This window comes from Chanodichthys erythropterus, chromosome 11, assembly GCF_024489055.1.
Source record: "Chanodichthys erythropterus isolate Z2021 chromosome 11, ASM2448905v1, whole genome shotgun sequence".
Lineage (NCBI taxonomy): Eukaryota > Metazoa > Chordata > Actinopteri > Cypriniformes > Xenocyprididae > Chanodichthys > Chanodichthys erythropterus.
The window spans coordinates 13,270,222-13,291,552 of record NC_090231.1 but is presented as its reverse complement, the minus strand read 5'-3'; the positions used below and the strand labels follow the sequence as shown (position 1 = coordinate 13,291,552).

The following is a 21,331-nucleotide window of genomic DNA, read 5'->3' as shown; positions in this document are numbered from 1 at the left end:
TCCGAACTTTGATGTGCAGGAAGCAGAAGAGGGGGGTGTGGGATCCAGGCAGCAGGTACTAGTATGACTGTATAGGTCTGTGTGAGTGGATTGAGGGAAAACCTCTGAGCATGAGAGCTTAGCTGATTCATACAAAATTATGCATGAAGTGATTGATTGCCTAGACAAAGGGTTGTGCATAACAATAAAAAGGTGTAGTGGATCTTCATTGTCTGAGCATTGAAAATCAATTCACTCATGTGATATTATAAAGAGATAACCTATCATATATTGCTTTACTCAATCATTCCGTACAGGCAACTTGCATTTGTAGAATGTGCACATGATGTTATCATACTAAATAAAAGGATTACATATTATATATAATAGAATATTTTAGCAATATCACATGAGCAATTGTGAGCTTTTATACAACAGTTCAATAAACAATAAGTTAATATTAGAATAATGTGCATTTTTGAAAATAACTCCAAATTTGAAAATTATTCCAAATGAAGCCACGGCAGATTTAACCATTGTGTGTCTCTGAGCAAATAGACAATAGTCGTGTTCCTGAATGAATCAGTTTATTGGTAAAATCATGTACCTTGGATAATAGAGCCGTGATCCTGTCACGAGTGTTGTAGTAGCTGGAGTTGAGCCATATCACACGGATGAGGTTGAGGATGTGTGCGAGTTTGGGTACAATCTCACAAGGTTTAAGCTGAGCAAGCTCCTCACAAGGCTCTTTCAGTAAGGACAGGAAGGAGATATTTGACTGAGCCTGCAAAGTGCTATCCTGGGGATCAAAACAAAATACCAATGTTACTTCAACACAGACAGACAGACAGAAGACAGAGAAAGAGATAGAAAACAGAAAGACAGACAGACAGTAGATAAACTGACAGACACCACTTAACATCACCTAAACCAGATCAAATAATTGAGAACAAGAGTGTTACATTGCCCCGATTTTACTCACCAGTTGCATAAACTGCTTAAACTAGTCTTTGAAAGTGAAGGCCAAGTATGATAATAACCCATAATTTGTCCTCTGCATTTAAAGGGTTAGATCACCCAAAAATGAGAATTTCGTTCTTCTTCGGAACACAACTGAAGATCGATTTGATGAAATCTGAAAGCTTTCTGTCCCTCCATAGACAGCTACGTGACTACCACTTTGATGCTTCAAAAAGTCCACATAGAGACCGGGAAACTAATCCATATGAATTGAGTGCTTTAGTCCAGATTTTCTGAAGAGACACGATCGCTTTATATGATGAACAGTTTGAATTTATGCTCTTATTCACTCATTTTTGTTATGTTCGCTGATCAATGTTTATATGTGAATAAAAGCATAAATTAAATATTTTTTTATCATATAAAATGATTGAGTCTCTTCAGAAAATGTGGACTAAACCACTCAATTCATATGGATTAGTTTTACGATCTCTTTATGAACTTTTTGGAGCGTCAAAGTTTCAGTTGCATAGGCTGTCTATGGAGGAACAGAAAGCTAGCAGATTTCATCAAATATATCTTCATTTGTGTTCTGAAGATGAATGAAAGTCTTACGGGTTTGGAATGACATGAGGTTGAGTAATTAATGACAGAACAAAAAACCTGCAATGGCAGCCTTTTTTTCTTTTTTTTTTTCTGTGGTTCCCGGGGACCGACTGGGGGTTAGGTGACAGGTACCTCAGTCATTTCCTGCTGGTACTGAGGATCGAAACTGCAATCTTTGGGTTACCATTCTGACTCTCTAACCATTAGGTCATGACTAATTTAGTGTGACTAGTGTGTTCACACTGAAAATTCCAAAAAGAAAAAGTGCACTCTAAATACCCGGACGACGCACTTAATTAACTAATAAAATGAAGCATAGAATGCTGGAAACTGAATGGGGAGGGACCATCAGACTCTGATGTTGAATGACAAAATGCTGTGTTTATGCAACTGGCCCCTGAAGTCAATTTGGACAGTTAAGGTCAATTTCAGTGACAACTGAATAAGCTTAAAGGGTTTTACCCAAGTGGGACTTGTTCTTGGATCAACATTCTTTTGTTGAGTGCCAGCATACACAACAGTGGCTGTTACGGGACAGTGATCAGGCACATAGCTGACTCTACAACGTCACTATTACAAGCATCTATGGGTGCCCCTGAAGGTCAAATAGACCTGATGTTTAATTATTTCACTCTGGTCACATTGATTTTTTTCAGAGGCTTTGGAGATTGTATGAAATGAAGGACGGCAGTTGCTGCAGCCTTGCAGTTTTGTGCAGTATGAAGCTGGAGGCATAATAATCAAACCAAAAAAGGACACGTGTCCTCTGCACTGATGCAGGACCAGCTTCCTTTACCAAAACCCCAATCCTGAGTCATTATAAGAACAACCATAAACTGGTCTAAAATCAGTGTTAAAGGGCAATGACGGTGCGACACTAAGCGCTGAAGTAGAGCTGACAGAGACAGGCTATGTCTCTCATTGAAATGAGAAGCCGGGCCAACTCTTAATGGTGAAGACCGAATGTGAGACGGCCTCATTTCCGAGGGGTGAGGAGAAGCTGTTCAGAAGGCGCATATAAATCATCAACAGCCAGAGAATGTTCTTGTTCAGCCCATTACCCCTCAGCTCAATTCCTGCCATGTAGCCCTGCACACTTTTTCACACACTCATGGACACACACACACAGGTAGGTACTCGGTTGTACCTGGATCTGCTTGGCTAGTTCACAGAAGGGTGGGATGTAGGTTGATGTGTACAGCTGCAGAATTGCCTGTATATGACAGACTCCTGGTTTCTGCAGCTGCTTACTAATGCTGTCCAGATCAGCGCAGCGGCTCTTCCAGAAAGAGATCTCCTCCAGCGGCCCCGAGGTGTCTCCTATGTCGCTCATGGATTGAGAGCTCAGCACTGCTTTTATCTGACGTGTCCAGTGGATCATCACCACTGGGGATAGATAGATAGAGAGATAGAGAGAGAGAGAGATTGTAAGAGTCTGCATTATATTTAATTGGACAATTAGGCTTGCATGGAATCTCTGGCCAAAGAAGTCAAAAACAATAAGCAGCACAACAGTTTTCATCATTGAGAATAATAAAAAAAAAATGCTGCAAATCAGCATATTAGAATGATTTCTGAAGGATCATGTGAGCCTGAAGACTGTAATAATGATTCTGAAAATTCAGCTTTGCATCACAGGAATAAATTAAATTTCAAAATGTATTAAAATAGTTCATTTTTAGTGGGCTCCACAAATATTAGCATGGATATGAGCAAAACTGACTGAAAATTTGTTTTTGCAATTTCTCCTCTTAGTCTTTCATTTGAAATATCCACAGAAAATGTAACCTTTCATTAAAGTCAAATAATTGAAAGAAAAAAAATTCTTATCATAAAACAAACACTTTTTCTAAAACATAATGCATCCCTTCATTCAACCTCCCAAGATAACAGCTCTGGATTTTCTCCTATAAAGCATAATTAGGTTAATTAACAAATGGCAAGAGTTTTGAGACCATTCCTCTATACATAATCTCTCCAGATCTTTCAGATTCAGAGCTCCATGCTTGTGGACTCTTTTCTTCAGCTCATCCCACAGGTTTTTATAGGATTTTGGGCCCAGAGACTGCTTATGTCCATGGCAAAATCTTCATTATGTGGTCAGTGAACTATTCTGTTGTTTATATTGAGATGTGCTTTAAATCACTGTCCTGCTGAGAGATCCAACCATGGCCCAGTTTAAGCAGGGTCAGTCAAGTATTGATTTAATATCTGCTGGTACTTGATGCAGTTTATGATACCGTGTATGCTAAGTTGTCCAGGATTAGCCCCATAGCATTAAAGATCCACCACCATACTTCACAGTGGGGATGAGATACTTTCTACACGGCTATGTTTCCATCCATGCCAAACCCGCCTCTAGTGTTTTTCCAAAAAGCTTTATTTTGGTCTCATCTGACCATAAAACCCAGTCCAACCAGTAACACCTGGCAAACTGGAGGTGCATCAGATTGTTATTTGATGTCACCAAAGGCTTTTTATTTCAACCTTCACAAACAAGTTGTGGTTATATGTCTGATCATAGTTTTGGAGACTTTCTGACCACAAGACCCAACTAGCATCTCCAACTTTGATCCTTACAATTTGTTTTGCAACTCAAGCCATCCTCCTCAGTGCATGTGGGGCCAATATAGACACACGCCCTCTTCCAGGTAGATTGTTACCATCACATAGTGGTACAAATGAATATTCCAAAAATTCAACTATTATCAACAACCTTTTGTCACACATCATTACTGTATTCTCAGGTCTTTCCCATAGTGATGGATGACGATAGGAATTTGGCCTGTGTGCCACTTCATATTTTGGCGTCCGAGTAAAACAGGATGTCATGACTTATCATTTAAGTGTTCCTGATCACTAAGGTGAACTTAAAAACACCATATGAATGAGAAAATACTTCAGTTCGATTTTTAATCATTAGATTGTGTAGGGGTGCCAATGATTTGGCACACATATTTGGAGAAAACCATATTTATTTTATGTATTTCACATTTATATTTTGTGTTAATTGACTTTAATTAAAGGTTAGATTTGTGAATCTTTTGTCTTTTGAATAAAAGTCTAAGAGGAGAAATGACAGTTAATTTTATTCGTATTTACCCGGGTGTAAATTGTAATAATATTTCATTTTTTCATAATATAACTGTTTTACTGTTTTTTAATCAAATAAATGCAGCCTTAGTGAACATAACAGACTTTCCAAAAAAAATAAATAAATAAAAAAAATCTTAATGACCCCAAACCTTTGAACGGTACATTTTAATCACATGCGCTAATAAATCATGCAAAAATGTTGTTTGTTTGTGTGAATGGAACTGGTGTTAAACTGAATGTGTATTAAAGTCCCCCTGTGGTGGAAATCAAGTTTTTAATGTTGTTTATATGTCTATGTTATGTTTTTAATATGCTTCAAGACAAACCATGTGCAAATTCACAAGTCAGCCCCATTGCTGACTATTTTCTCTTTAAAACTGCAGTGATCTAAAGACAGTTTCAAAAACGCAGTTTGAAATCGCTAGTGTTTCTGACATCACAAAATACCTTGTAACCAATCAGGCCAACGTGCCGGTGGGCTTTAGCATTTCATTAACTCGGACCACTCTGAAGCATGGGGTCTCAAGAGAAGGGAATATTTTTCTGCTGATATGAAAAATTGGGTAGAAATAGCAATATGGTGGATATATGATGTATATTAAGATGTTATGATGAACTATATGCCTTTCTCCACTGACATTCTAAGTTGTTCAAAATGTAGATAAGGATGCTGATTTTTAGAAAGCAGCAGTCTGACTCTGAGATGGCGAATGGGAACATGGTTTGTGTAACATTAGCAACACATTATTAGCTGTTAACGTGTTCAAGCAAAAGGCTAATCATATTAATTACCGTTATGTGTCAGACGTTGTAAAGAGCGTTACCATCGTGCAGTGTTTACCTCAGTAAAGTTGACCGAGTGGATCTCTGAGCTGATGCGAGTGAGTGTAGGCGGGGCTTATTAACATATTCTTAGATCTGTGTATACTAAATGAAGCAAGGATTAGCATTCAAGCTATTTTAAGGCATGAACTTTTTTTCCACAGGAAAAAAAAAAACATTTAATATGTCATTTTGGTGATCAAAGATGAGTTTAAGGGTTAAAATGTTTGACTATAGGGGGACTTTAAGTCCCATCTGACTTCGTGTTGACATTAACATAGTGGAGAAATTTAAAATAAAAGTGCTTAGAGGACAAACAGTCTCTGCTCTGCTGCCTGCTGTAAAAGACCATGAGTGGGGTATCCGTCATACTGTGTCCTGCAATTTTTTTCAAAGTTAGCTTTTAAAATACCTTTTCCTCCAACACCTTCAAGTGCCCCCAGAATGTCCTTTTAACCCTGGACCCCTTCAGGGCCGCCAAATTTAATAAAGACTCCTTTAACTCTCTTAGAGCAGCATGGCAATGTTGAATTGAATTAGCCCTTTATTTTTGCCCTTCAGCTGTGGTTACTGTGTAAATCACACTCACAGGCTCTAGCCACGGACTGTCACGGTAGATGTAATTTCCTGCATACGGCATCTTATGTACTATTCACACTGTTCGTTCCTCAGTCCACTCCATCAGAAATTATTCAAGCTCTCACACACCCATTTACACACACAAGCACCCATGCATACACACACGGCCGCAGTCTTACTCTCCAGCCTTCCCACCAGACTCTTGTTCGTGACGGCCTCCTCTGGGCGGTGCTGCAGAGCCTCCAGAGGGACGTAGAGCACTGTGCTGCCTAACTGTTTAAATCTGCTGTCTGTGGAGAAGAACAAAGTTGGACATCAGTAATCTGAGCAGTAAAAGTCGCCCATACTAGCAACACCACATACAGTACATGTCATTCCTCATTTCTTACTGCTGTAGACAGCAAATCCGGCCCACATTACGGTGCTTTGCATGCTAGTGAAATGAATCAACACAAAAGCATAAAATGGAAACACAATAAAAGTTTACTGCTAAGCTTTTATGCCTGTGTGGCACATGTCAGCAGTCACAAATGTTTTTTACAACTGCTGTTCATTTTCTTTGTGGCTTTCTACAGTATCTGCTGCTCATTCCAAGCCGGACATCAAAACGATGCTTGCTGCAACTACTTTAAGCAGCAGATAAAAAGATAATAGAGGTCTGTCACATGAAATTGTTGGAAGAAGCAAAAGTCTGATGGAGGGAGACAGAAGAAAGAGAGTGAGATACAAAAAGTGCAAAGCATATTGAGAGATGAAAAGAATAAAAGGAACAAGGCCAGTGTGTATAAGTTAGACTAGCTGCTTCATTCTGTGATGGTAGAAATGAGACAGAGAAATAAAGAGAGTGTAGGAACACAATGACAGCATTCGATTGGCCTTAACAAGGAGAACAAAGACAAGCAAACGGGATACACCAGAGGGAAAATAATGAGACATAAAAAAAATAAAATAAAGAAAGTGAATGAGTCAGCTGGCTGAGAAGTTAAAACTGTGTGTGTGTGTGTGTGTGTGTGTGTGTGTGTGTGTGTGTGTGTGTGTGTGTGTGTGTGTGTGTGTGTGTGTGTGTGTGTGTGTGTGTGTGTGTGTTTATGTGTCTAATCCTACAGAGTGTATGGTGTTGTTTTGTTAGTGTAAGAGAGGGTGTATAGTGTCTATATTTATTCAGTACAAATTTCAGCCCAAATTCTTCAGCTTTGGTAAATGACAAAGATGAATTGGCAAAGCTTTACCTCACAGAGTAAGAATGAACTAAGCTTGTGCCATTATTTTTGGAAAAGGCATGGCTAACATCAATATATCTGTGGCTTTTACTCACTCCTTTCATTTCGAATCTTAATTCTCTGAATATACTACTTAACCAGCTGAATATATCACTGAAGTATAAAGTATCTCTTTGTGACCTCACTGTTATTTGTTAGCTTAATTAAAATGGATCCAAGGCAACTTTGCGGTATGGTATTTGAATCATCTGTACATACATCTCCATTGGTTTTGAAATGTATTTCTTGGCCTCCAGGCCTATCGCCTCGAACAAGATCTACTGAATGATGTGCTAAAAGAAGAGAACCAAAAGCCGAATTGTTAAAAGTGCTGAACGTCTTTCTGATTACCCGGGAGCGCTGTGGCAGTGCCTTTCCCCATATAAGAAGAACTGATTGGTCGCTGTGTTATTTCTGTTTAGTCAGAGTCGTACTGCTCTGGGTGATGTGGGTGTGCTGATTGGACTGATGAGCATAATAATTGAACCATCACGGTGCTCCACTGTGCCAGGTGATTACCTCTGAATGGCTGACGGTGGAAGGAGCTCAGTCATAGTGCAAAAAAACCCACAAAAGCATCGATTCTAAATCAGCTATGCCTGTTAAGCTGATGGAGATGACATCAAAATACAAAACAGGAATCTGATCTCAGGTCAGTAGTGCTTAAGCTCAAGCTAATGTGAAAGAAACATATATGAAGCAAGCCGCTGTCTGCAATATGGATGAGAGGAAGGATCAATAACCTAAATGTGAATAGAAAATGGTAGCAAAAGAAGAGTCAATGAACTTCAGTGAGCATGTATGAAAATAATGAAGCGCCTGGGCTGCCCTCTGCAAACGGTTTTCAATGAAAAAGAAAAGTTCTGTGCAAAATGTGTTTTAAAACGATTTTTAAAGAGTTTGAGATGTTAATCAAGCTCTTTCTGTAAATTTTTCAAAGTTGTAATTAAAGCTTATTGGTTTATGTTTTACAAGAAAATACTATTTTAGCCTTTCTACTTAAAAATTTCACATGTAATTCAATGTGTTACTTGTCATTTCTCTGTAAGTATTTGTGAAACTTACAAGCAATTCCTCAATGAAAATTGTTCAGAGTGCGTACACAATTTAAAAAAAAAAAAAAACAGCAATGACATCCTTCATGGCCCCCTTTTTCAAGTGTTATTTATGCATTACTCTGTCATTCTCCTATGCAGTTTACGTTGAAGACACATTGCACATGGCGTTCTGACGTAGAACCCGCAAAGTCTGCAATGTGTCTTCAACATAAACTTAGTAGGAAAATGACACGGTACAGATGAAATTGTTGAATAAAGTCGTTATTTTTGTTTTGTTTCATAACATTACGGTTAAACCACTGTAGTTACATTGACTATTTCAACGATGTCTTTACTACTTTTCTGGACCTTGAATGTGGTAATTTCATTGCTTTCTATGAGAGATTAAAAAACCTTAACCGGATTAAAACATCTTAACTTGTGTTCCGAAGATGAATGAAGGTCTTGTGGGTTTGGAACGACATAAGGGTGAGTAATGAGTAAAAATTTCATTTTTGGGTGAACTAATCCTTTAACGCTGTGCAAACTGTAAAGCAGGGGAGTCCAACCCTGCTCCTGGAGAGCTACCATCCTGCAGATTTCAGTTCCATCCCTGCTCCAACACACCTGTCTGTAATTATCAGGCAACCCTGAACACCTTGATTAGCTGATTCTGGTGTGTTTGATTGGGGTTGGATCTGAAATCTGCTGGATGGTAGCTCTCCAGGAGCAGGGTTGGACACCCCTGCTGTAATGTGATGACAAATAACATGCGAGTGTATACAGAAGGTTACTAGTATGCTACCGACTGAGGAGGGCACACACTAGATGGCACTGTAACTATCTGTCATTACCTGTAAGTTTAGTAATGAAGCGGTGCATTTCTACAGAGTAGTTGTTCTTGGCAGTCTCTGGCCAGGCAGTGCTAAAGGTGACCTGAGGGGAGTGAATGCCATTCATTAGCCTGAGGAGGCCCTCTATGGCTCCGCCCCTCACAGAACCAAACTGCACCGAGCTGCTAAAACTTTCCTCTGTGATTATACTGTTCTCTGCCCGGATTAAGTAGGACATATGCTCCACCACCTAGGGGTAGTGAGAAAGAGAAAGAGAGAGCGATGTAAGATGGATAAGTGGGAAAGAAAAAATGTTGGTAATTCATGTTGTTGAGCACTAATGGATCACCAGAGGTCATCACACACTGTTAAACAATGAGATCTTTGGTATCCTGGCAAGACACCAGATGCATTGGAAATGAACACAATGCATGAAAAATACATTTATTATGAAAGCTCTGCATGTTCCTTCATTAAATTGAAACTCAAAATATCATTAAAAAAACAAGCACGCTCAAACCCTGAATAATCTTCAGAGTCTTTATGAGATTGTGACACAAAAGGCTCCGATTGGAACATTAAATGTCATTTCTCGAAATAGAGCTGCAGCATACCTGAGCAGGCATGGCGTAGTCCACGCGTAGGCCGGTGTAAGGGTCATGGTAGACAATGAGAAGCCTGACAGAAGTGTCCGAGATGAATTTATCCAAGGCTCGCTCACTTTCCTCTGTCCATGACTCCTTTGATATACCACTCAATGCTAAACGCTGTTTAATTTTTTCTCTCTGGTGGAAAAAAAAAGATTAGTGAATTATAACAATCTAATTTTTTTTTAATATATATATTTTTTTTTATTCTAAGGCAGAATTTTGTAAAATTTACACAATACACAACCACTTAAAAGTTTGGGGTCAGTTAGACTTTTTTAATGTTTTTGGAAGACGTCTCTCACTAAGATGGAACTAACATCTGTATTGCAAACTCCTCCATGGTGGGATTGCTGTTGTTTGTTTTTGGCGTTTGCCATTGCCTACCAACGCAATGCCATAGAAACCAATGCAGATATTCAGAAAAATGCCATAGAAACCAATGCAGATATTCAGAAAAACGAAAGAGCAGCATGGACACACAAATCAAATCTGAACATACACAATGCGATATGCGATACACAATGTGGGCATCAATAATTTTAAATCAGATTCCAATCTGATACACAAATAATCATATTTGGACTGACAGTGTGAACGTAGCCACTGGTTCACCTGACAGATTCGCTCAAAACAAAGATTCATTCAGAAACGAAACACTGTTGTATGTTGCTTGGAGATACACAACAGTTCTGCTCTGGCTTTAGGTAATATTTTTGTTGGCAAAATTGAGTAAAAACACAATATTTGTGTGTAAAATATAACAATATTAACTTCTTATTTATTGAACTGTTGTATAAGATCAGCATCACTTTTGCACTCGTGTGATATTGCTTAACTATATCATATGATATAAATATGAGATAAAAGCAGGGGCATTTTGCCCTAATATCTTGAATTTTAGGGTCATACTAACTGCATTCTATACAGCACGAGGTGAGTTGTTGGCCTGCACCAATCAACTGTATGAAATGTAAGATGATCTATGCAGGTCTGGGGCGAGGCGGGTGTGTTAATTAACGCGTTAATTTAACCGTCCTCAAGGACCCCAGAATAATATTGGCTCATTGGTATCATTAATGTCTTAGTGATAACCAAATGCATTCAAGAATAATTTTCTACTATGTTAGTTGACTTGTTCCCATAAAAGAAGATAATATATGTATAATATAACTGACAATATGACTGAATATTGTACATGTCAAATGTCAAAATATACAAATATTCATATTCAGATATTTTATAAGGTCCCACTGGCATTACGTCACGGACCCCTGGTTGAGAAACACAGAATTAGACCACAGACTGGCCAAACTAGATGAAACATGATATGGTTTAACATTAAATTATATGGTGTGGGAGTATTTCACATGTCAAACTGTGAAACACTCCCATTGTCTTCTTAGAAGTTGCGTGACACGACGCAACACACTAATAATTAGGTGCACCTCTATGCTGAAAGCATCACATAACTACCATAAACATATTGATATTTGTCTAAAGGGCTAATGTCAGTGAATGTGCATTACTATAACAAATGTCATTACAACCAGCTCACCAGCTGTTTTTTCTACAGGGTCTCCCAGCAGGGGCGGACACACTGAGCCACTGCATGTAAATGCCATTGCCTTTTTCCAGCCAGAGGGCTGTAATTAATTCTATTAACCTCATTGATGAAAGGACAGAGATGCTGTAAGTTCGCTGGCTGGCTCTGCCCACTCGCCCCTCACTTTTTCAGTCATCTCTTCCTCCCCCACTATTTGCATCAGCCATCATTTTTGACCAGGGGTTATCTATCTCGTTTAAGCCAAAGACCTCGTCATGTGTATGCATGAGCCTGTAACGGAAATTACAGTTCAACAATATGCTTCTCTTCTTCCTCTATTTTGAAGACCATTGGGTGGAATATATCAATGTTTTCTCGAACTAGCTTGCTGCCATCCTCCGGATTTGTGTGATCAATGATGAGGTCTAATACATGAACACGGCCCAAACAAGACCTTCAAGCCCACGGAGCATGTGGAGAGCGGATGAAATATTCACTCACATCATTAGAAGAACTCAATAACGCAGATATGAAAGCACTGATTAGTAAACCAAGACCGCAGGCGTGAGATTCAAGCGAGGGAAAAATTATAAATTGCAGATTATAATCAGATAAGAATCCCAATCATTGTGAGGTGATTTATCAGTGTCTGTGCCTAAAGGCTTGTAATTTAGCATGTATGAGTGAATTACCAGCCGTTTCGTGTAGGAATCTTCTACTTCTGCTGAAACATCCACCTCTGAGACAGGCTTCTCTTTCTCAACTGGAAAAAAAAAACATACAAATAATGCGAAAAATAATTAAAATTATTTATTAAATAATTCATTAAATAATTCATTAAATAATTCAAATAACTATAAATTTGGATATTGAATTTAGATAAATTGAGAATTACATTTCAGAGATCACACTTATATCCAAAATTCTGAATAGACAACTAAAAAAAAAATTATTTAATTAATTTGAATTGATATTTTAAAAATATCTCCTTAAAAAGGGCATTTTCACACCGTGCTTAACCATGGTTTATCGTCGCTCTAAACACCACCTTTAACCCCGGGTTATGAAACCTCCACATTGCGGTGCCAAACTTGTACAGTGTGAAACGATGCGGTGTTATAATGTTACAACTAGATGCTTAGCAACCGACAACTAATCTTTGGGCAGTCAAGGCAATCTCGTTTCTGCACGATAGTAAAAATGTCAAACTGCAATGGAAAACGCGACAATTGGAGTGAAGAAGAGACCATCATTCTTATCTTTATAGTTCGAAAAGTTCACTCAGAAAAAAAACTTAATATTACAGTTAGCAATGTGTAATATGAGGATTCGCAATGCTAGAGCCTTTATACAAAAAGGTCACGTGCTGCGTTTGTCCAGTCAGTTACACTGACACCACAAATATGCAGATAGGGACTTTAACCCGGGGTTTAGGAATGTGCAGTGTGAAACGGTAGTTTATGAATACCCAGGATTTACTGTCAACCCCAGGTATAGTATGAGCAGTGTGAAACATGAATAAAAAAAAAAACAGGATTCCATCTACCAGGGGTTTAGAATGACCTAGGGTTAACTATTTCAAGTGTGAAAAGCCCTAATGAATGATTCAATGACTTACTCTCTCACTCACTTGTTTTGTTACTGAATGAATCAGTGTTTTTGAAAAAATCTCTTGAATGAACGATTCAATAGATGTGTTTGACTTAAAGTGGGGCTGCCCAGACCGATCTGTGTATGACATCAAAGTACTGTGAGAGCAATTAGAGAGCAGAGGGCTCCTTATGCTTTTGAATCGCTCTTGCAGTACTTACGTGTCATACACAGATCGGTCTGCGCAGCACCACTTCAAGTCGAACACACCTAATGACAAACATATTTTATCAGTCACTTTTCACCACCTACCGGTCTAACGATGTAATTGATATTTATCTGAAATGTGTCAATTTACTTTCAAAAGGTGATTTACAGTCTATTTTGATCACTACTGCAGGGATCAGTGTTTATATCCAAACTATAAACTTTCATCCCAGTACTTCTGTGATAATTATTATTGTAACACAGAAATAAAGATACTGTGGTTAAATAGTCTGTTTGTGAAGCTGTTTCATATCAATACATGACAACTGCTCTCTATGCACCAACACAGATTTGAATGTTCACTGTGATCTTACTTGTCAAAGGTTTATTAGACATAGCCAAATCGTTGAAACTTAGGAATAAGATCACGTGGGTGTTTAAATCGAGATTGCGATCTTTTAAGAATAATCGTGCCGCTCTAATGTGAATACAATAAGAAGTGTGAAAATAAACACAATGGTCACAGATGCAGAGGTCCTACAATTAGGTTGTGATAGAACTATTCAATTTACAGCTCCTTTCCTACTGAAACCCCCTTGCAATGCTTTTAGTAGAAATATTTTGTATTAGTGTGTATGTGAAAATGGGGTTGCATTAACTGCCGATTGTGTGTGTGCTCACAACAGTGTCTAATTCATAAAAGAACTAAAAAGAGTATGAGTGCATTAGAGAGAGCATTGAGTGGCAGTAAAGGAGTTTCTGTCAAAGTTTTCTGCATCACTATACCTTTATGCTGACATTTTTGGCACCATTTCAAATACATAATGACGTTAAACTGAACTCAATGCATTTTTCAGCATAGTGTAAATAACGGACCGATCAGAGAGCTGCTTGTACAAAGGCTTGCTTCTATTTCATACCTGCAACCTCTGGCACTTCTAGAGGGATGTCACTGGGGGCCGGTGTGGAGGATATGCGTTTGGTCTTGGAGTGACCTTTCCTTGAATCAGACTGCTTGGACATGCTGGAAGATGAACGTGTAGGGTCTGGGGTCCCTGGGTCAGACATCCTGTGAGAATGATACCTCTGTGGGCTCGGTTACCTTTCAGTAAGGCAAAGATACAGTCAAATATATAACCACATACTCTATTTTCAGTGGTGTTTGCTAAAATAAGCATCACAATTCAATCAAGTCCCTAACTTTAAATATTAAACTTTGGCACATAACTCGACCCATACTATTTGTGATAAGAATGTGAATTATTATAAAAATGTTAAAAATTACAAATGGGGTTACATCTGAAATTTTCAGTAAAAAGCTAGGATATTTTGAATAATATTAATTTGTTTAATTGATTTCTTTCCCAAATTGCATTGACCGCTCTAAAATAAACTCCAATGTTTCAGAAGTTTAGGACAGAAAAGGACACATGCTTATTCAATAACTGTTTTATTTCCTATTTGAGTTTACATATATGCTTTATTTTTTAAGATTAACATTTTTTTTTTCCCAAGGCATTGTTAGATGCCAGTGTCTCATTGCTATGCAAAGATTTGATATCAACTATGATTTTAAATCTGTATTTAACATCAAGAACGATCTCAAAGTAAAAAGAGGTGCTAAAGACTGATTTTGTGGTGGCTGTGCTTTAAAATTAAATTATTATAATCTTAAAGGGTTAGTTCACCCAAAAATGAAAATTCTGTCATTTATTACTCACCCTCATGCTGTTCCACACCCGTAAGACCTTCTTAATCTTCGAAACACAAATTAAGATATTTTAGTTGAAATCCGATGGATCAGTGAGGCCTTCATAGCCAGCAATGACATGTCCTCTCTCAAGATCCATAAAGGTACTAAAAACATATTTAAATCAGTTCATGTGAGTACAGTGGTTCAAAATTAATATTATAAAGTGACAAGAATATTTTTGGTGCGCCAAAAAAATTAAAATAACGACTTATTTAGTGATGACCGATTTCAAAACACTGCTTCAGGAAGCTTCAGAGTGTTATGAATCAGCGTGTCGAATCAGAGTGTCGAATCACGTGATTTCAGCAGTTTAGCAGTTTGACACGCAATCCGAATCATAATTCGATACGCTGATTCATTATGCTCTGAAGCTTCCTGAAGCAGTGTTTTGAAATCGGCCATCACTAAATAAATCGTTATTTTGTTTTTTTGATGCACCAAAAATATTCTCGTCGCTTTATAATATTAATATTGAACCACTGTACTCACATGAACCGTTTTAATATGTTTTTAGTACATTAATGGATCTTGAGAGAGGAAATGACATTGCTGGCTATGGAGGCCTCACTGAGCCATCGGATTTCAACTAAAATATCTTAATTTGTGTTCCGAAGATTAACAAAGGTCTTACTGGTGTGGAACGGCATGAGGGTGATTAATAAATGACAGAATTTTCATTTTTGGGTGAACTAAACCTTAAATTCAAGTGAAGTCTGGTTTAAATGTTTGAAAATGTTTAGAAAATAAATCAAAAAGTAATCAGTTACATTACTTTAATAAAGTAATTGAAATAGTTACACTACTTACTACATATGCTACTTACTACAAAGGTGCCCTAGAACTTTTTTTAAAAAGATGTAATATAAGTCTAAGGTGTCCCCTGAATGTGTCTGTGAAGTTTCAGCTCAAAATACCCCCTAGATTTTTTTTTATTGATTTTTTTAACTGCCTATTTTGGGGCATCATTATAAATGAGCCGATTCAGGGCTACTGGCCCTTTAATTCTCCTGCTCCACGCCCACGGAGCTCGCGCTTGCCTTGAACAGTGCATAAACAAAGTTTACACAGCGAATATAACCCTCAAATGGATCTTTACAAAGTGTTTGTCATGCATACGGCATGCATGCGTCAGATTATGTGAGTATTGTATACTGTTATATTGTTTACATTTGATTCTCAATGGATTTAAGGCTGTGCTCCATGGCTAATGTCTAATGCTACACTGTTGGAGAGATTTATAAAGAATGAAGTTGTGTTTATGAATTATACAGACTGCAAGTGTTTAATAATGAAAATAGCGACGGCTCTTGTCTCCATGAATACAGTAAGAAACGATGGTAACTTTGACCACATTTAACAGTACATTAGCAACATGCTAACGAAACATTTAGAAAGACAATTTACAAATATCACTAAAAATATCATGTTGTCATGAATCATGTCAGTTATTATTGCTCCATCTGCCATTTTTTGCTATTGTTCTTGCTTCCTTACCTAGTCTGTTGATTCAGCTGTGCAGATCCAGACGTTACTGGCTGCCCTTGTCTAATGCCTTTCATAATTTTAGGAACATGGGCTGGCATATGCAAATATTGGGGGCGTACACCCCGACTGTTATGTAACAGTCAGTGTTATGTTAAGATTTGCCTGTTCTTCTGAGGTCTTTTAAACAAATGAGATTTATACAAGAAGGAGGAAACAATGGAGTTTGAGACTCACTGTATGTCATTTCCATGTACTGAACTCTTGTTATTTGACTATGCCAAGATAAATTACATTTTTCATTCGAGGGCACCTTTAAATAGGGTGACTTGTAATCTGTAGCCTGTTACATTTCAAAAGTAACCTTCTCAACACTACAGTACGTATATATGCATGTGTACACACACACATACAAACACAAATAAATAAATGTGCACACATAGACTTCACAGCAGTGAAGTTTCAATTACAAAATGTGCTCAAAATCCTAATGATGCCTCATCAGCTGTCTAGAGCTCTGTGATTTCCCCATACCATTCTTGGTCAAAGTAAATAAAAGCAAGAACAGAGGCAGAAGAAAGCAAGCATTTTGAACATCAGAGACAGAGAAGAACCTTTTAGCACAGACGTGATACGACTTTCCAAGCACCACAGTATTGCGCTCTTCTTAGACAGACGATATGGATAAATCTGCCTCGCTGGATCTGCCTCAGTCAGGAAGCGAGAGCAAAAAATATCTAGCTCATAAACTATTTATCTTTTCCAAGCTGATGTCTCTCCCTCCATTTCCACATTTAGTTGTCAACACCAGCAGACCTTCCTTCTTTATTGAAGCTTTGATTCAGTTCCCAACTTGTCAGTTTTGTTGAGTGCTGTATGTAATAAAGCAGACAGTTTTGGAGGCAATACAAAAAGGATGAAAAGAGAAAGGTAAGACAGGGAGTCTGTGGGTAATGGAAAACATTTAAAGCTGCAGATCCCGTCAGATCAGATGAAACTGGGAAGGCAGCAGGTGAGTTTAATCAGTTAAAATAGATCTGTGAGACACTGCATCAGATGAAATGACAAAGCCAAGTTTGTGGGAGGCAACAGGCTGATTATAAAAGACTTCATGCATCTAGCTCTCTGTGGAACACAATCATAAGGTTTTAAAGATCTAAATGTAACGTAATCTAAAAGCCTGGAGAAAGACCTGTGAGAGGTCTATCACTCTGCTTTATCCATTTACAGACTGATGTCGGTTATTGCATATCAAAACAGCTGTTAAATAGTCTTTTCTTGTGTGAAGCACTATTTGCCCTGTAACATATTCAAAATACGTCACTAAATATCAACGCAAGTACGTAAATAAAGTAAAATAAGCCATGTTTGTGCTAAAGGTAGATAGCAACCGTTTGTTTTGAAAATAACCGTCTAATTTCGACAGTCTCAGTTAAGTTTCAAATAAGCAAGCAAAATATCTCTCTTACCTCTGGAATTAGCCTCCGAACAGCGTCTTCGGACTATACAAATGACTTAAAGTGCGTAAAGTCAAAGTTTCCAAACAGTTTCAAGCGGTAAAAGCCATTCAGACGACCCTGCGCGTGAGGACTCTGTGGACGCGTCTCCATGGAGACGGCGCACGACTCTGGCTTTCTCTGCGCGGATATTACGTATGTCCCATGTCGTTGAAGCTTTAAATGAAGGCACAAAACACCAACTGTAAATAAATAAATGAATAAATAAGGTAATGTTTGTATTTTGGGGAATAAGAAATACGGTGGGTCAGAGAGAAGAATGTGCGTTCCTCTTTTGAGTGACAGCGGTCGCGGTCTTCAGCAGATGTCGGTTAAATGAAAACCTACTGGAAGTGGAATGGCATTATGTTTATATAATATGTTTGCTCATAATAGTCCAGTGGCACACAAAACCTTGTCTCAAGAGATAAATGATTATCTTCTTTCTCAAGCACCGACGACACACTATTGCCTTGTGAATGCAGAACAACTCAAGGATGCATTAAACCACGGAATCATAGAATCTAGTGTTTAGTTAGGAAAAGGTAAGGGCCATTTTAAGGTCTGTTTAATAAAACTCTGCAGTATGCTCTGAACTCCTTTGCACAAAGAACGGTAAAACATCCAGTCATCATCAATGGTTGAATGCAGTGGTGTAGAGTAGACATATGTATAAAGCCCACAACAGCCTTGGTGGATTTATCAAAGTTTAAGCGCTCTGCCCCACACATCTTATGGTACAGTGTTGCCTCCTGGCAACATGGTCTATTTTAGTTTGTATTTAATAAAATAAGGCACCAACTGATTGATCAAACATATCCCAGGACATAACTCAAATACTAATCAATAAAAGTGCAAAACATGACCAACAGGAGTCCATTTTGTCACATGGCTCCATATTTTCTCCAATGAAAAGTGCTTTTTTTCCCACTTGTTCACTTGAATCCATTTAATCACCCTCAAAAAATATGAGTCACCTTCACTGGCAAGTAAAGAAGTATTTTCAAGAAATTTACATTATATATCATTAAATGTTTTAGAGAAAATAACAAAACACTGTGTGTTGCCTCAAGGCAACATTGTACCATAATGGAATCGCATAAGGCCATACAGGCATAATAGGTTTGAATACAAATGTATTATATTGGTAAGGAAGAGTTAGAATTATCTAAATATATTTGCATTTTCACATGATTTTGTAATGCACTTCAAAAGGTATAAAACACAAGTAGCACTGAAATCATAGTGAAAATCCATCAGGGAGAGAGAGAGGGTGAGAGAGAAGATGAAGATGAGGATGGAGATGAATATGATAACTTGATATAATAACATAGTAATATGATGGTTTGGTAATATTTGTGTTCCGCTATGGTACAATGTTGCAACAGCTGGATATAAAACGTTACTTTTTATTAAATATGAAACTTTTAATACATTAAAAACTGGATAAATTTGTTTAAGTGTCTAGTTAAAGAAATTGATGTTTTCAATAAATATATTTATTTTTTCTACATGAAAATGCCAAATGTTACAATTTTTCCATTGTGGTACAATGTTGCCTCGAGGCAACAAACTTATAAAAAAATAAATCAATTAAAAATGTATGAAAATGTTTATTGATATTGTTAAAGTGTCCAATTTTAAGCAGAAAAAAACAACACAAATAATTTTTCCTCATTGATACCATATTACGTACCATAGAGGGTTAAAACCCAAAATATTTGTCAGTTTTATTACTTCTCTTACCACTCTTAAAATGGCTTTTTGAGTACAAATGGACAAGCTGTAGGATTTGTACAAGCCACCTGACCCTGGGGGATCTGTGACCCTCCATTCACTCTCTGTATAAGTACAACAACTCAGATGGCACACAAATCCCCCGGTGCCATTTCCATTCCCTTTTTTCTGCATCAAAATGGTGTGGAGCAGGACTTTGACAAAAGGCAGCAACGGGAGTTGAAGTTCATGGCTCTGGTCTATAATCTTTTATTTAAAAATGGGAGATTAAACATTAAACCCTCTAAACCCGTTGGATGAAAAGGGTGCACTTTCAGGCTCTGATAACGTCCCTCACACTCAGTCCACCTCCACCCATAATGCATTTCACATTTTGATTATAGACACAGACACATGCATAGACATACACTCCCAACATTTCTCTCTCTCACTCATGCCTACTCTACTGAGATATGTGGCTTGACAGAGCCCCTCTGAGAATCTGAGTGCACGTCAAACTAAATTTCCCTACCGGGACCAATAATGCCCCACCGTAATACTACTGCAAACAACTTTGCATTGCTCACAGGATTGTCTTCTAGTATATTCAAATATGAGCTAATGCACCCTTTGAAAAAAAAATAAAAAATCCTCTTGAAAGGTGAAAAGGAAAAATAGGCCTGAAATAATAAATGGGAGGTAAAGGAGGTATGGTGTTTTTTTGTTTTGTTTTGTTTTTTAATATGACTTTAAAACCATTTTAGCTTAAAATGTTCTCAGCCTTACTCATCTTAATTGCATTTTCAGAGGATTATGATTAGAGAGCTCTCTAATTCAATTATTACTAGTAAGAATTACAATTACAGAGCGCTCTAATTTGTTACAGTTTCACTCAGCTTGGACCGTTTCCTGCTTGCACTGTTTCCGACCACTAGTTTATTGTCATGATTTTTGATTTGAGTCATCACTGTCAGCTATGTATCATTTATCACCTCATTTGTACATGTATTTAAGTTTCCTTGTTTCTGTTCACCATTGTCAGGTATCGTCAGTGTTTACGTGTGTGAAACTCTTGTTTGGATTTACCTTTGGATTCATTAAAGACTGCATTCTCTCTTCATCATTGTGTTCATTTCTGATAATACAGCATTTGTGACACAATTATGATTAGAGAGCTCTACAAAATAATTTTTATTAGTCATGTCTCCATTGACTTCCATTCATTTTTAATTAAAGAGCTCTAAAATTGAATTTTTTACTAGTAACCATTACAGTTAGAGCTCTACAATTCAATTATTACTAGTAACACTTATGATTAGAGAGCTCTACAAAATAATTTTTACTAGTCATCTCTCCATTGGCTTTAATTACACCCAAAAATAAAAATCCTGTCATTACTTACTCACCCTCATGCCGTTCCACACCAGTGAGTCCTTCATTATTCTTTGGAACACAAATTAAGATATTTTTGTTGAAATCCGATGGCTCCGTGAGGCCTGCATAGGGAGCAATGACATTTCCTCTCTCAAAATCCATTAATGTACTAAAAACATATTTAAATCAGTTAATGTGAGTACAGTGGTTCAATATTAATATTATAAAGCGACGAGAATTTCAAAACACTACTTCATTAAGCTTCAGAGCGTTATGATTCTTCTGTGTCGAATCATGATTCGGATAATGTGTCAAACCGTCAAACTGCTGAAATCACGCTCCAAACCAC

General features: G+C 37.6%; 1 protein-coding gene across 1 annotated transcript in view; it reads right to left on the bottom strand.

Moving 5' to 3' along the window:
* The window catches only part of dnah2 (dynein, axonemal, heavy chain 2), a 189,757-nt gene extending 171,820 nt beyond the window's left edge, over positions 1 to 17,937 (bottom strand). The window contains exons 1-8 of the mRNA XM_067400458.1: positions 17,866 to 17,937; positions 14,082 to 14,263; positions 12,057 to 12,127; positions 9,786 to 9,956; positions 9,193 to 9,421; positions 6,222 to 6,332; positions 2,693 to 2,931; positions 587 to 778 (exon numbers count right to left, since the gene is read on the bottom strand). Coding sequence (XP_067256559.1) covers positions 587 to 778; positions 2,693 to 2,931; positions 6,222 to 6,332; positions 9,193 to 9,421; positions 9,786 to 9,956; positions 12,057 to 12,127; positions 14,082 to 14,229 — 1,161 coding nt within the window. The 5' untranslated portion in view covers positions 14,230 to 14,263; positions 17,866 to 17,937. The remainder of the gene's footprint in view (positions 1 to 586; positions 779 to 2,692; positions 2,932 to 6,221; positions 6,333 to 9,192; positions 9,422 to 9,785; positions 9,957 to 12,056; positions 12,128 to 14,081; positions 14,264 to 17,865) is intronic.
* Between the last annotated feature and the right edge of the window lie 3,394 nt (positions 17,938 to 21,331).